Genomic DNA, 15642 nt, shown 5'->3' with positions numbered 1-15642 from the left:
ACCGATACACCGGCATTATTGCCTTTCGTTCCGTTAGTCGTAATCGGACCACGAATAGTTTCCAGCGTTCCGCCGTTTACGATTTGATTTGCATGGTCGATAAGAGCGCCGATGCCAGGATAATAACCACTAAACCTTAAGAGCAACATGTGTAACGCTGCGACCGGGAACGCCACCGTGTTCTCGCCACCGCGGATGCGAATCGTATCGGCCGGAATAAAGCGGCTTTCGTTCGCTTTACGATTATCGTTGCATTTTTTACGCCGTCGTTTCGCCGGATTCGGACCAGCCGTGGTCCGCTTCGACTATTCGTTAACCCGACACGAAACCCATAAACCATCGGCGATTATCTCGCGAATTACGAGATTTAAGAGTTGCACGCGAAGCGAGCGAAAGCGGGCCGGCGCCTTTCGCAACTTCTCGCTTCCGTGTCGGTAATTCGGGAAACTCGTTGTCCCGAGCCGGTCGCGTTTGGCTGAGCGAAGCGAAACGTCCGGAGGACCGCCGATGGTATAATTTTCACGCGTCTCGAGCGCGATCGCTTGAAAGACAAGAAACGATAGACGATACGAAGGAAGTGGATAATTAAGCCGCGTAGATAAAACGATAGGAGTACGTCGCGATCAGGGTGACGTCGGTCCGGCCAAGTGAACGGGTGTGACGGGCAATCGAGAGAATGCCTGCCGACTTTTCCTGCTTCCGGGTAATGCCGCGCGGGCAAACGCAATCGCGCGGTTATCTCGATCGACCGCGAGACACGAGGACGATTCGCGCGAATCGTTGTTAAAAGCTACTTACGCTATCTGTGTACGCAACGAGCGAGACCCGCGGTCACGGGATACGGCCAGCAGATAGGTGGACGGTCGATACTTTTTGCGCACGGCTAGCTGTTACGTAAGAGGAAGGCCGACCGCTATCTCGACGAATCGGTGTTCCGCGCGCTAATTACCCATCGTGCCTGGCAAATGGCTTCCGCGGGTTACTTCGAACCTGGAACGTGCGCGAGCTCCTTCGCGATAAGCCAGGAATTTTAACTACGGAATCGGTTTGTTAATGCTGAAAACTTTTCCATTTTCTCCAGCTATTCCCCCCTTTGGCCGACCTCGTCTCCGCTGTTCTAGCTTTTCTCCCGTTGAACGAACGCTCGAAAACGTTTACGTGAAAACTGCCAACCGATGCGCGAAATCTCGATCAACGCGCGCGAAAGCCAAACGAGAGTCAAAGAACGGTAACGCGGTAAATACGTACGGCGTTCGACTCCGGCGAACCTCTCTGCCTCTCTCTCTCTCTCTCTCTCTCTCTCTCTCTCTCTCTCTCTCCTTGGAAAGAGGGCGAAGGATAAGATGGAAAAAAGGGCGACGTTAAACGTTGAACGGCGGAACGTAAAATAATTCAGTTGGCGAGAGCCGCGAGGATTCCGCAGGATTTACGCATTTTCTGGTTCGAAAACGAGCGTACGAGTCTCCATCGTAGCCGTATATACGCCAGGAGGTTCTTTATTAAAGCCGACCTCGGATCCCCTTGGGCTTATCCCGGAGAGACCTTCCATCATTTTAAAACCCGGCGTGATAAAATTAGACGGACAATTTCATTCCAAGACTTGGCCACGATCGAGCGGTGACGGTTTAATTTCGATGCCCAGAGCGATTTTTCGACCCCTCGCCGATCCTCCGCACAAAAGGCACCGGCTGCCGGTGCATTAACGAATTTGCCGTTGGAAATTCGACTTAACTTTGTTCCGATCTCGTCTCCCTTTTTCCCCTTTCTTTTTCCGACACTCCGCGGAGTCCATCGTCGATGATTCGTCATCGCCGTTGTCGTCGTGGTCGTGGTCGTGGACGTCGCCGCCACCGCGTTTGTCGCAAATTCCAAAGTGTTTTGGCACGAAACGTTGCGCGTAGGAGTCGAGCAAAAGCATTGCCGAGGGAAAGACGAGCTCGCGATGAAGAAATCAAATGGTGGATGGCGTGGCGGCTGGCCACGAAACACCAGCCGGCTTGTGTTGGCGCGATGTAATTCCGCATAAGCGGCGCGTCACGTGTGCCTGGAATGGGAATACATTAGACGCTCAGGACTTTCCCCCGACCGGTGGATCGACAGGATTAGATAATATCAATAGGAGAATTCCCGTAGATCGTGAATAAACCACGTCGCGTGCGCGCCGACTTAGAAACCGAATAAATCCCGTGGTGGAAGGTTGTGGGCCTTGTTTGGGAGCGAGGCGGAGAAGCGCGAATCCGATGGACGGGTGGACGTCGCCAAGTGCCAAGACGAATGGCTAGCAAAGTTGAGACGAGACGGGACGAGAGACGGGACGAGAGACGGGACGAGAGACGGGACGAGAGACGAGACAAGAGGCGCGCAAAGACTCGGCTCTGTGCGAAGGATAAAGCGTGCATGCACGCACTCGCGCACATGGAATAATAATTAGGTATCGCCGGTGCTGATACGAGTTCCTTGCAAATGACGTGTCAGGTGCAGCTGTTGCGCATCGTTCCGCAATGCGGGCTGTCTCTTCTCTGCCGGCTGCTTCTTCGATTTCTCGCTCGTCACCTTTCTTTCCCCGTAGAGGCAGCCGTTCACCCCTTATCATCGTCGCCGCGTTCGTCACACGCCAATGTCTCCACGGTGGCTGGCTCGATCTCTCCACGTACGGTGGTCTAAAGTAGCAGGTTACGTGCGAACCGCGCGGTCTCTCGCGTGCTACCTGTCATTAAACGGCCGGCCCTCGGCTACCCTCTACGTGCATCCTTCTTCTCTCACACCGGCACCTACGCCCGCTTCCTTCGGTCTCGTGTTTTCCGCCGCGCGCCAATTCCACATCCTGTTCTGCCCGTCCTTCGTTCGCTGATTCCTTTTCACCCGGGGAACATCAGCGCCGAGGTAATTGAAGGGTTTACCGCAGAAAACGGCCTATTTAGTCTTTACAGGCAGAATCATTTCGTAGGTGTGTGCTCGACGATGTCAGGAATTAACGCTCGCGCCACCACCGTTCCCCATCGATCCGACTTTTCTTTCGCAATCGCCGATTCGCATGCCTCGCCGAAATCCTTTACCGCGGACCGAATTCACGCTCGCCGCTCGCAGAGATCGTGCGATCCCATCGACTCGAGACCAGCACCGTTAGATATCGGTCGCGTTTACCGCTCGATCGCCAACTACGACGATTTCGTGGCACAGCCAAACGAGAGAAACCGCACGGTCGCCGATGGTACAACGGCATTGCGGCACAGGTCGTTCATTGCTACTCCGGCCGGTGGTAATCGGTACGCGATGCGACAGAGAAGGAAAGCGCGACAAAGGGCCGAAGACGGAGAGAGAGACGACAGGCTGCTTCTCACGGCGATTTCCAGTGGCGCTCGTCACGAATCGCACGACGGTCAGGGCGCCGAAGACGACAATGACTACGACTAAAGAGGAGAACAAGGAGACGCAGACTCGTTTCGTCAGGCCACGGAGCTTCTCTGTGGCTCGACGAAGGCGCATCGTCGCGGTGTGTTGCGCCATTGGAAATATCCTCGAGGAAACGAAGAAGGACGACGAGAGGCACGAAGGGAGATCGTAGACGCTTCTAGCCTAGATCAAAACCCGTAATCACGAGGTAATAATACCCGATCACGGAAGATATTGCACATTTCCCCCGAATCACTGCTATTCCCAGGGAAGATGCCCCCGTCGGGGTTGTTTGGGAGGTCTTACTGTTCGTCGACATGCAATCCCAAATTCGCTCGGTATCTCTTTCCTTCCTTCGACCGCGTGCTGCTGTCGTCGATCGTGCTGCCAGCGGCTCTTTTACGGCTCCTCTCGTTCTACTTTGCCCTCGCTTTTACCTACGCTCTCCTACGTTCTCCTACGCTTTCCTACGCTCTTTCTTCCTCCAACGTTCCACGTCCTCGTTTTCCCCTTCTTCGTCATTTTCTACTTTTTCTTCCGCCCTCTTCCTCTTTCTCTTTTCCTTCTTCTTGTGCCGCTGCTGCCACGTTTTCCTCGTATCTGTCGGTCAAGGATTAGACCGCGATCATCCGCGCGGTGATTTCGTCGACTCTGTCGTTACGATAGCGTCTCTTCGAGAGAAAAACTGTTGCGTAGGTAGCGACGAAAGCCAGACGTACAGATACGAGGGAGACTGGTGGCGAAAAAAAAGTTAGAAAGTTTGAAAGCGCGACACCCGTGGAATCTCGGCTCGTTTCCCCGTCCAACGTACAGGCTTAATCGTGCGCGGTGGATCGAGGCGGACGTTGACAGAAAACGATAGGCATCGAATTGGGAATGGAGAAAGAGAAAAACAGTCGACGACGACGACCAACGATCAACGACCAACGTCGAACGACGCGACGCGACGCGGCCGAGGGCCAGCACGAGCACGAGGCGACGCGACGCGATGGGGAAAGAGCTACGACGAAGCACGGTAGACGGACGGGCAGGTAGGACGGGTTTAACATAGCGCGGACTTTTTTACGCCGTGGCCAAACAGTTCGAAGCGATGGGCCCTTCTCGAAGGGCCTGCGGTGGAGGCGGTGGGCAAGGGCGAACGCGGCCAGGGGAAAGAACGTCTCGGAAAGGGTGCCTGCAGCCAGCCGTACCATTAATCATCGGGGTAATTCCATAGATGGCTGTTGGCTGCTCGAAGGAGCGAGCGATGCATGCCAAACTTACCTCGTGCCTCGCCTACCGAACAACCTGCGAAAAGACGCGTTATCTTTCTGCCGAGCTTCTGTCTCTTCTTTCTCGCTGATACTCGACCCTTTGCTGCCTTTTACTATTCCCTTCTCCGGTATGGTAATTAGTCGATCCGAACAACTCCGAGGACAAGATTCGCGTCCTTTCGCCCAAACATACCTGCTGCCACGCGGATACGTTTACGATTAATTGGTTCGAGTAAGAGCGGCACGTTTTTCGCGCACCTCGACCTCCTTTTCGTTTTTTTCATCCGATTCATTTCGGCCCGAGTGTATCTATACGGCCGATCGCTTATTGATTTAATCCAAAGTCGTATATCGTTCGCTTCTTACCGAGTCTGACAAACCGCAAAATTTATGTTACGTTCCGACAAAAACGCGTGCCACGCTATATATCACTTTCAACGGAGTGGCGAGACCCGTACGATCGATCGATGTGTGCGGCGGTGTAATTAATCGAGAAGGTGCGAATTATAAGGGCAGCATAGACGATATTCGTTCCACTCGTATAATGTCTACCCTCGTGACGTTTAATTAACGCGCAACCGAGTTATACGATTCTCCCTTCCGTCTCCTATGTTTACAGACCTATTCGACAACGTTCAATTTTTCCAACTACCTGATTGTCTGTAATTATCGAGCGAGGCGGAAAAGCTCTCGGACAGAAGTGGTCTCGTTACGATTGGCCGACCGAACGAAACGAAAGTCGACTCGTATTCGTCGACTGTTTGGACTAATAGGTCCTCCGGTGAAGTTCTTCTAGCCGGTGCGACTCGAAAGAGAAACAGAGGTCTCGTCTCCGAGGCACGATGTTCGCTCGTTCGAGGTACTCCGTTCGACCGCTAATATCCATCGTTAACGAACTCGCCGGGGCTTGCGTAGCCAGCCGGTCGTTCGTACACCGTGTACGCCGTCCGGTTTCTTTCTCCGCAAGAAAGCCGATACATCGAGACGGACTCGTCTCCGCGACTCGAGTCCGCCTCGTTGTTAAATCCGCGGCGAACAACCCGACCGCCGGTAGATAGTCGCTCGAACACGTCGTCGAACGTGAAATAAGGATTCGAACGGCGATCCAGAACGGAGGGACAAAGATGAGAGTCGGAGGACTCCGCTTGCAGCGAGCAGAGCGAGGGCAGGGGGCAGGGGGCGAGAGATGGCAAAAAAGATCGAACTCATCCGCGGAGACACGGTGGCCACCGGGCCGTCCGAACCATGTCAGCAGTTTAATCAATGCATTTAGCCGAATTCCTGTCTGGCCCAAATAAAAGGCGAGACAGGAGGAGGTTACTGGCAAAAAACGCGACGCGCACGACGGATGCCTCTTTCCTCCGCGATCCTAGCCCCTTTCTGTATTCTCATTTCTCTCTCCTCTACCTTTTCTCTTTGCCCCACGGCACAAAGTCTTCGGGGCCCTGCCGGGCCCCTGCCCCACCAACCACCTCCACCACTACCATCGTCGCTCCTGTCAACCGCCAAAAGTTGTTAAGTATTCCGCGGATGTATTCCATCCTCCTGCCCTCCCGCACACCCTTCTTCGGCCGCCTCTCTCTCTCTCTCTCTCTCTCTCTCTCTCTCTCTGTCTCCCCTCGTCCTCCGCTTTACGGACGGACTCTTCTTCGAATAAGGTACGTCAACCGCAAGGATGACAACCAGACGGAAACCGACTGCCCGCTCTCGACTGGCCCCTCTCTCTCTCTCATCTTCTTCCATTCACGTTTTCGCCCTTTCCACGCAGTCCCAGTCCGTCCCAGGGCTAGATACGCTTTTTGCTTACGCGCTGCCAACGATACTCCGGCTCGATCGTTGCCGCGTTTGGCTCGGCGCGTTCGATGCGCCATCGACTCTCGTTGTATTTGCGAATCGAGACCGTTAGCGAGCCTGCCGTGTACTCCGGCCCGTCTACACACCTATACCTGATCTATCATTTCGCGACGTCAACGCCTCGGATAAAAATAACGTCACGGAAAATAGAACGGGTCGCTGTCGCCCCGAGATTTCTATGCACAGACAACGAGCAGGGTCTACGAGTCGGGCAGCGCTATTTCATTGATAGTCAACGAGTCTGCCGCGTTTCCTGTTCATCTGCGTTATCTCCGCGAGCATCTGAAAACCCGACGAATAAATTTCAGGCCGTGTCTCGTCGCCGTACGGTCTTTCCCCCTACTACGCGACCACGATCAACTTTGGAAAACCATCGTCGTGAGCAAGACGCGCTTAAAACACCGAAAAGAAAGCGGTACAAGGGGTAGTTGAGTAACGGCGCCGTTAAATTCCAACGTTCTAATAAGAATTGGCCGTAAACGTTTCGTTTATTTTGCCAATAAACCGAGCGGCGCGTTATCGATTCTTTATTTCTATTTGCGGCGACCGAGCCGCGCGTAAGAGCGCGGTCCGAGCGCAAGCTCGTTACGCCTGTCGGAAGTATAAATCAACCGCAAAGTTATTCCGCCGTACTGGCGGCCAATTCCCCGCGGGGCGGCTTCATGAAAACTGCTACCACCTTCTTATAAGCGACATCGCTGCGCCGAGTACGTATGTCGAACTGATTCGTTGCGCCTTTCGATACTTACGATCCCTTACGATAACGACGATTTACGGCGAAATAGCCGAGCCTACCGATAACAAACGAGCAAACCGCTTCCGTCACGTTGCTGTTCGCGCCAGCCACCTTCCTTCCTAGCTTTCGTCCTTCCTCGCCAACTCCTATTAAATTCCACGAACCGTCGATCGGTTTCGTTTTTGCCTACACCATCCATTTCGCGTCGGCCATCTTCTAGTAGGAATTTTCTCTTCCTTGGAATCTCAAGATACCTAGAACCGCTTCGTAATGTCGCCTCTGGAAATCTCGGCTTTCCTTCCAACTCTTGTTGTTTAGTCCGCAATTCCTTTCGCTGGTCTATGCCGTTTTCCGTTTGCCGAAATTCTTTCCCTCGACGATTATTCTACGTTCTACGAGCGTAGAAACTTCTCCAAATCCAAATTTTATGCGACAGAAACGTTCGTGATAATTGGGCCGATCGGCAACGAGGAAATCGTTACTGAATTAACAAACGGATCGTAAAACGATTGATAATCGATAAGTCGGTCAGAGTACATCGACTCGCGGTATAATCGGCCCCGTTATATTATCGCGCGGGCTACTTACGATCGGCGACACAACGCGTTTAACGGATAAAATGCAACGCAGAGACGCGTAGTTTGATATTTGTCGGACGATTTCTCGTCGAATCTCCGCAACGATTTCTTCGAAGCGATATCTGCTCGTCGACGCGCACGAACAAATTAGCGATTCTTTCTAACGCGTATAGTCGAGCCGAGTACAAACAGCGAGACGCGAACCAACGTAATGGAACCCTCGTAATACCCTGAGAATCTAATTGTGCGGCGACCCCGAGCACGCGAAGAGGTCGCCGCATCTTCTCGATAATAAAGGAAGAATAATCGTAACGAGGTAGCGAGGCCCGTGTGTACAGTTAATCGCGGTAACAGCGGGGAAAATTATTGCTTAATAAAATAACGAGATGAAGGAAGATTGCACGGTAATCGCGAATCAGACACTGGTAACATTGTCGTGGCGCGAAGCATAATGTTAAAACCGATGCGATCTAATAATTATCCGGTTGGTAATCGTATCAAACTGTCTATCGTGTTTGCGAATGTTTCCGGAATAGCAACGTTAACAGGAAAGGCAAACGGTTCGCGACGCTTTTTCTCGCGATTCGATCGAGTCGAAAACGATCGGCCGACGACCAGACTTGTCCTAGAACGAATCGCGGCTCGGTCGAGCAAAACGCGAGCCATGGAAGACGGTTTTTGAGCGAGCGTGACTTTCCTCCGGTTCCCACGGGACTCTCAGACCCGACTTTTGTCCCATGATCGAGCAAAGCGGTGGAACCGACAAACCGGAGGAGTCGGTCGAGCATCCTTCGAGCGGACGAGGCCGGACGTTGGCGCACGCACTCATGACGAACAGACGACAGGCACGTAGAACCGAGACTTCTACGTGTATCGTACAGTCCCCGCCAGGAATTCATTCCGTCCCCGGTCCATTGTTCGCCGCCAGTTTCAACAGGCCATGTTTCAACGGATATTTAGCTGGCGGTAGCTGGCGTCGCGTTTCTCCTGCGAACTCGATTCAGCCGGTGCGCGAAATCGGTACGCGGGTTTGTCAGAGAAATCGAACGAACCGGCGAGGATTATCGCCGACGACGAAACTTTCCAGAAGAGAAAAGAGGCGCGTGAAAAGGCTAACGGAGAAACGAACGAACGAACGAACGAACGAACGAACGAACGAGCGAGCGAGCGAGAAAGAACCGTCACGCTGATTTGTCATCGTAGAAACGTTCGGTGGAACGCGAACGCGACGACGCTTTTTCTTTCGCCAACGTTTAATTTTCCGGTGATTAGTTCGCGCTTGCCGAGACCACCGTCGCCAGCCGTTCATTTATAGTTCACTCGTTAACTCGTCGCTTTTAATTGCTCGACATCGGGTAGCTACAACCGGTACGGAGCTCCAAAACCACAGACCACCGTTCGCTTAATTTACGAATCTTAAGCACGCGGCACCGCTACCTAACCGGTAATTTAGACCTGAATAAAATTAAGATTTTATACCCGCGACAGTCATTAAGCTATAATTTTTATGTAATCCTCGTTGATGTTACGCCACATTCGCACGATCGCGTTCTCTGTCGCTCGCGCCTAACAGTCCCCTCGAGATTCCTGATTGATGAAACGGACTGTACGCGTACGCGATAATATACAGAGGAGCGTACAAAGCCGGGCCACCGTGCGTCTACGTGACACATGTTTCTACGTGGGTGCTGGACATTTTACGACTTTCGGTGCGCAGGTTCTCTGTGAAAAAAGCTCCGAGCGAAGAAGCGAGTGGAATGGAGCGGAGTGGAGTCGAGTCAACGGATTCGTTCCTCTCTCACAGAGAAGCGAAGCGTGCACGTTTCTTCTTCTCTTTAAGCCGCGATTCGGATCTCTCGCCAGATTTTTATCGACGACGAGCTTCGTTAAACTCGCATCTGATACGACCGCGGGTCTACGCGGGCGCCATTGTCGTTGCTGTATGCTGGATTCTCGCCCGAGGATAATTAATAATTTCCATGAAAATCGCATTTAACAGCGCACACATCGTGTTTCATCCGAATAGCGAAAAGGAGCGCGAACAACGCGAAACGCTTTCTTTTCTCAATTCGTAAATCACTCGGGCCAGCCAATTAAGACTGACAATACGTAGCGAAGCGATACGCCGGCCAGCCGAGGCTAAATTGGAAGAAATCTAGACGCTTCGGTAACGATCCAACGATACCCGGAAGAATCGACACCGCGGCATACTACGCGTGTGTCTACGGTAACGCGAACGTTAACGCAAACGCGACTGAGTATCGCGTGACAAACGCGTACAACGGCGCGATAACCGCGTTCTCGTTTCCCCTTTCTTCGCGCGTTTCCAGCCCCATGGAAATGCGGCTACGTAAACGCCAAATAATCGTTTCCCCTTCGCGATTACCTACCTTTAATCGGGCCAAGCGCGCGTCTGTCACGCAGATGTCGATTAAGTAAATACGAGGAAAGGAAGAAAGTTCGTTCTACTTGCAATTAGATGGCAAATCGAGGCAAAGGGTTGGCGCTAGATCGGCCACGACGCTCGATTTTCGTCGATCCCTTCTCTCCTTTTTATTTCCTTTTTCTCTTCTTTTTTCGCGTCTGATCGTAGCACTTTTGGGGTCTCGTCTCTTCCGCTCGTTAGGCGTAGAGTCGGGGCTTATGCTAATTTTAAGTAGTCGCCCCAGTCGATTCTTTGCTAAAGCTATTAGGCGATCATCTCGGATAATCCCGCGATTCTGGGTTTACTCGGGACACGACTTTTCTAAGTTTTCTTCCTCCGCGCGGCTCTCGGCCATCGTCGAAAGCCGGCTGGCGTCGTTCGAGTTCGCGTGCTCGTGTTTTTTCCATCCATCGAGCGCACATATATTTGCGTTGGGTCGGCCGTGAATGGGGTTAGACCGGGGATTACGCGTCACCAGGATATACGAACGGGTTCGGCCAAGACGCGTTAAAGGCTTCGGTGAAAAACGTACGGCGCGCGATCGCCAACCAACGCCAAACAACAAACGACTCAAACGCGCGAGATTGTTTCGGTTTGGCTCGTTTCCCGTTTAACGAACGAAAACGATACGGCGACCGGTTGTTCTAAACGTAGACGTGCGAACGGAGAAGATTTCATCGGCGTCCAACTAATGGCCGCGTTTTAATCTCTACCCAAAACGATCGTGCTTTTCGAGTAATTTAACGGTAATAGAGATACAAGGGTAGCTCGATTGCCCGTCTCCGCGTTGGACGAGCGGTCAGGTGCGTCGAGGTCCCTCGAGACGCGCCTCCGGAGGATGCACCTGTCCTCGTCCAGGTTGCCTTTCGTTCCTTCGTTTCACAGAACGCACGGTTCTATCGTTCATCTATCAAATTGGCCAGACATATAGATAAGAAAATAGGGGAACCAGCGAGAAGGCATCCGTGACGGAACACCCTGGTTGTTATTTGGTCAACGTCACCCTGCCGTCTCGCTCTAAATTCCTTCGACCGCTCGCGTCTCACCAATCTCACCTGCTCGCCACGCTAAATGACCACTCTCTCCGATGCCAGAGCTATCGTTGCCATCGTGATATTTCTCTCCCTCCCTCCCTTTCTCTCTCTCTCTCTCTCTCTCTCTCTCTCTCTCTCTCTCTCTTTTCTTCTTTCTTTTTACGTCGACTTATCGTAAAGGCACGTCGTTAACGACTTTTTATTCCCTCGCGTTTTTCTTTCACCCCTCGACGTGTTCCTTTGATCTTGCGGATAATGTGGCACGGTGGTGTTGCGCGATTCTCGGATAACCGACAAAAATACCGCGTACTTTTATTAACTTTCAACGCGACTACGTTCGACGTTTTCCTTCTTTCTTTTTTCTATTTGGCTGTTTATCGCTCAACCGATCGGCAAATCGAATCGTCCACCATCGAATCGATCGCGCGACGATAAACACGGAGCGATCGTTCGCCAGATCGTTTTCGCCGTGAAACGCAAACAAGATTTGGACGAACAAAGACGTCGCGATACGGCTTCCAATAGATCCGAGGAAACAGTTATAAAAGTTGGCCGCGCGATATTCAAATAAGCCAACAAACTTCACGCGGAATGACGCTCGCGAGTAATCCGAATTTTAAGTCTCGCAACCTTTCTTCCGTGGTGAGATTCGACGGTAAGCGTGCATATAAATTACGTTATAAACTGTCCCGAGTTCTCGCAAAGTTTAACCGCGAATATCTCTTCATTTGCGAACGACGCGTTCAACGAGCACGACGATGCCTCGTGCGCCCGATCCTTCCGCGATTCTTTCAATGATACCGACTCGTTCTCATCGGAGTTCGTAACGCGGTTTAACGCGTCCTCGATATTTCTCGCGAATCGAAGAAGAACATAAAACGGGACTAGGCGCGAAAAACCAGACGAGAACGAACGAGCGGCTGGTGGTAACCGTGGATCGGAGTAGCAACGAGGACGCGCAACGTGGGATAATAACTTGATTACGCGGCAAGTTTTATCGAAAAATCATAAAGCAATTAATAACGTTCATTAGAGACGAGAGCTCGGTGGCGAGCAGGCGCGCGCGCACTCGCGCCCGTGCGATAGTAATTCCGTTTGATAGGTAATTAGACGAGGGAGCGGGTAATTGCGTTAATTGAGACCGAGACCAAGCGCGTTGGAACGTTGCGCAAAGCTTGGCTAGATATATGGAACCGTTCCGTTGTACACGCACGCCGTGGTCTCTCTAATCGCTCTAATCGCGGTTCTTCTTACTGGAAATAACGTAAAGTATGCCCAGACTCGTCTCCCGTCGCTCCTACCTCGTAGCTCGTTCGTCTCTCTTAGACGTCGCCTCGTAGAAAATCGCCTTTCATGGACACGTCGACGTTTCGCAACGTTCCAAAGATCTCGTCGTGTGTCGCCGGCTTCTCGATCGTTTTTTTTTTCTCTCTCTTTTTTTCTTCTTTTTTTTCGAAAAAGTCACCCGGATCGTCGCTTCGATGAAAACGACAGGATGGAATTCTCGAAGCGCGAGCCTCGAAATCGATCGAGTCGTTCTCCCTGGTGATTAATAGACGAAAATGGGAATCGCGTAGTCGAGGACGAATCTGTAGGTTGCGATCGGCCGCGTTCCTTACAGGGAATCGACAACCGAGAATATCGCTCGTACGTACGCGCGAATGTACGCGTTCGACGATTTACGAAGAAGCCCGTGGGAATTTCACGCGTTTTCCAGGACGCACGGTTTTCCAGGGCTCGATAGATCTTAACGATCTCGGATCGAACCACTGTTTACATGGCGAACGCACGTCCCTTGACGCGATCCGAACCATTCGTCGCTCGAATTCTCGCCATCCAAATGCCCTCGGTCATCTAGTCCTCGAAATCGTGGCTCGTGTTCCTGGTGACGCTAACTTCGCGAAAACATTCTTCGTTTTCTATATACATTTACAAGGAACGGAACAACGCTTGCGACGCGTAGACACTTCCAAAGGCGAATATCCCGAACATCTGCCGGGATCTAGCGTTCTCCGTATCTTTCTCTATCGTTCCTTCCTTTTCTTCCTCGTTTCTTTTTTTTTTTTTTTTTTACTCACAAGAGAACGTCGCGCAATAAAGCCGCTACCATCGGCATAATGCGGCCGTAAGCCCTTCCGATATTTGCCATTTTATATAACGTCTACTTACGCGGCGGAGCTCATATTAAAGTCAAGCAAGAAATACGGAGAGCCACGCCTGTACGTACGTATCGCCGTCACCGACGAAATTACCCGGAAAACCCTTTTTTCTCGTCCGCAGTTTCCACGTTTTGTTGTCCGATCGTTCGTGATCCGACTGTAATTTTACGACGATTAAAGGTTAAAGATCGATCGACGACACGGTATCGAACGAACGACGTTCGATCGTCCACGTAGAGAAGACGAAAAGGAAAGGAAAGATCGGATGGAGTCGACGAAGAAGATGAATTTAAGCCGCCTAAGTAAAGTCACCGAGTCAGATTTCGTAGGCGCTGATCCGATAGCGTTCGTGCGTCGCGTCGTTAAGCTTAATTCTGCGCAAAACGATACGTGCAGACGGCCGTACGTTTGTGTTCGATTCTTCCGCGCGTGGGTTTCTTCGCGAACCGGGAACAAACGTGATTCCGTGTGAATCTAGCGGCGCGATCGAGAATACGATCGAGAATACGATCGAGTTAAGACGTAAACGCAGGCTGCGCCGGGAGAATGCCGGTCGCGCGAGCAAACGCGAGTTATACGCGATAGTTTATGGGAAGAAAAAACGGCAACAGCCAGACAGAAACGCGGGGCTTTATGTAATACGGCCGTTATTGAAGACACGAACTACATATCGTGCATTCGCGTTGCGCTCATGCTCGCGCGATATACCGCACTTCCCGTCGTCTGGCGAGAGAAAGAAGAGAGACAAGTATCCAATTAAAGGCAAGGTAGAATACTTTTGCGCTATCTTATATCGAACCGTGAGATGTATCGACGAAAACGGCCAAGAAACTCGCGTTTAACATAACCAGAATCGTTATGACTCAATCTGGCCGTAATTGGCGATATCGGGGATGCATATCGTCGTGACACACAGCCGACAAATTCGAGGAAGCCCGATAATCTCGAGAGCGTGCTCTATTATTAATATTAAACTATCTGATCGGCCGATCGGGAATACATTTACATTCATAAAAGAAGCCGGCGTTACAAGGGGACAAGGTTATCCGCGCCATTATTCCCGCTGATCCGCCGCGAAACCATTCCGCCTTGTTCCCGAACACACGTTGATTGAAAGACCCGTCGATTAATTAGCACGCGAATGGACGACGACGGTTATGGAACGGTTAACGTTGCTGCACGCTTTCCACCGATGGACGCGACGCGCTGGCTCGAATGCCACCAACAGACGACATGGAAATGAGAAAAAGACCGAACGGTATTTAACGCGCGGCCTTTCGGCCACTGCTAACTTCGTAATCGCGTACATGAGTATCAATTACCCGAGCTACGCTATTATTGCAATTATTCGCATGAATATGAATACGATATATAGGCAGGAAACGCGGTTCCCGTGGCTCTCACGGAACAATTTGTTTCCGACCCGCTAATTCGTGGAACAACGCCCATGTCGTTGAACAAATAATATCTCGAATAAGGAACCAAGTTTCGCGATATTCCGCTCCGATGACTTTTGAATAATACAACGCGATAACTGTCCACCGTTGCACGAGCGTTCGTTCTCGTTCTCGTTCTCGTGCTCGCAGTTTCCGAGCATTACCGGGTACACGATGATATCGAAACGCGATCCAAGATAAAAGTCGCTGCCTCGTACGGCGATCGGCGTACAACGGCCAACAATTTCGGAAAACACGGTAACCCGTTATACGCAGTTCGGGTGTGGCTCCCGACGACGGGTCGCGTCGGTCCGGAAAGAAGAAGAATCGCATCGGAAACGAAAGTCTCTGCGGAGATTCGTCCCGGCCACGTACTTGTATATCCTGCCGTGTGTGCATTAATTTTGCACCGTTGTCACCGGCAGGTACATGCGTATTCATGAGACACAGCGAGGCTTATAAACGTCGGGCTATTAGCGATACGATTAAAATGTGCATTTCTCGGCGTTGTTTTAAACGCAACCCCGGCCCAGGAGCCTCGAACCGTAACTCTGCCAGTAGCCCCGACGCGAAGCCGCGTGTATAGTACGGGCCGCGCCTATTTCACCTACGCTCGCAATGTTTTATTTCCCTATTCCGCTTCCCTGCTTTATCTACCGGAAGAAATAATAATCCGTTTCGTTCCTGGCCCCGCTTTAATTCTCGCTCTGTCTTGCCAATTAATTCCGCTTTTTACCATTTTACACGGCACGCCGCGTCCACGAGTTTCACCGC

At 51.7% G+C, this 15642-nt stretch overlaps 1 protein-coding gene across 9 annotated transcripts in view; it reads left to right on the top strand.

The window, feature by feature from the left end:
* LOC126928691 (uncharacterized) overlaps positions 1 to 15642 on the top strand; it is a 238600-nt gene that overhangs the window by 196313 nt on the left and 26645 nt on the right. The window contains exon 1 of one of the 9 annotated variants that reach the window (XR_007716900.1): positions 1755 to 3601. The exons of 7 other annotated variants lie outside the window; for them this stretch is intronic. Coding sequence is in view for 1 of the 2 variants with exons in the window: in XM_050744333.1 (XP_050600290.1) it covers positions 4382 to 4424 (43 nt within the window). In the remaining variant the exon portion in view is untranslated. Of the gene's footprint in view, positions 1 to 1754; positions 3602 to 4265; positions 4425 to 15642 lie in introns of those variants that run through there. One more of the 9 variants, XM_050744333.1, reaches the window with a different exon arrangement.

This window comes from Bombus affinis, chromosome 2, assembly GCF_024516045.1.
Source record: "Bombus affinis isolate iyBomAffi1 chromosome 2, iyBomAffi1.2, whole genome shotgun sequence".
Taxonomy (NCBI): domain Eukaryota; kingdom Metazoa; phylum Arthropoda; class Insecta; order Hymenoptera; family Apidae; genus Bombus; species Bombus affinis.
This window is presented reverse-complemented; position numbering and strand designations above follow the sequence as displayed.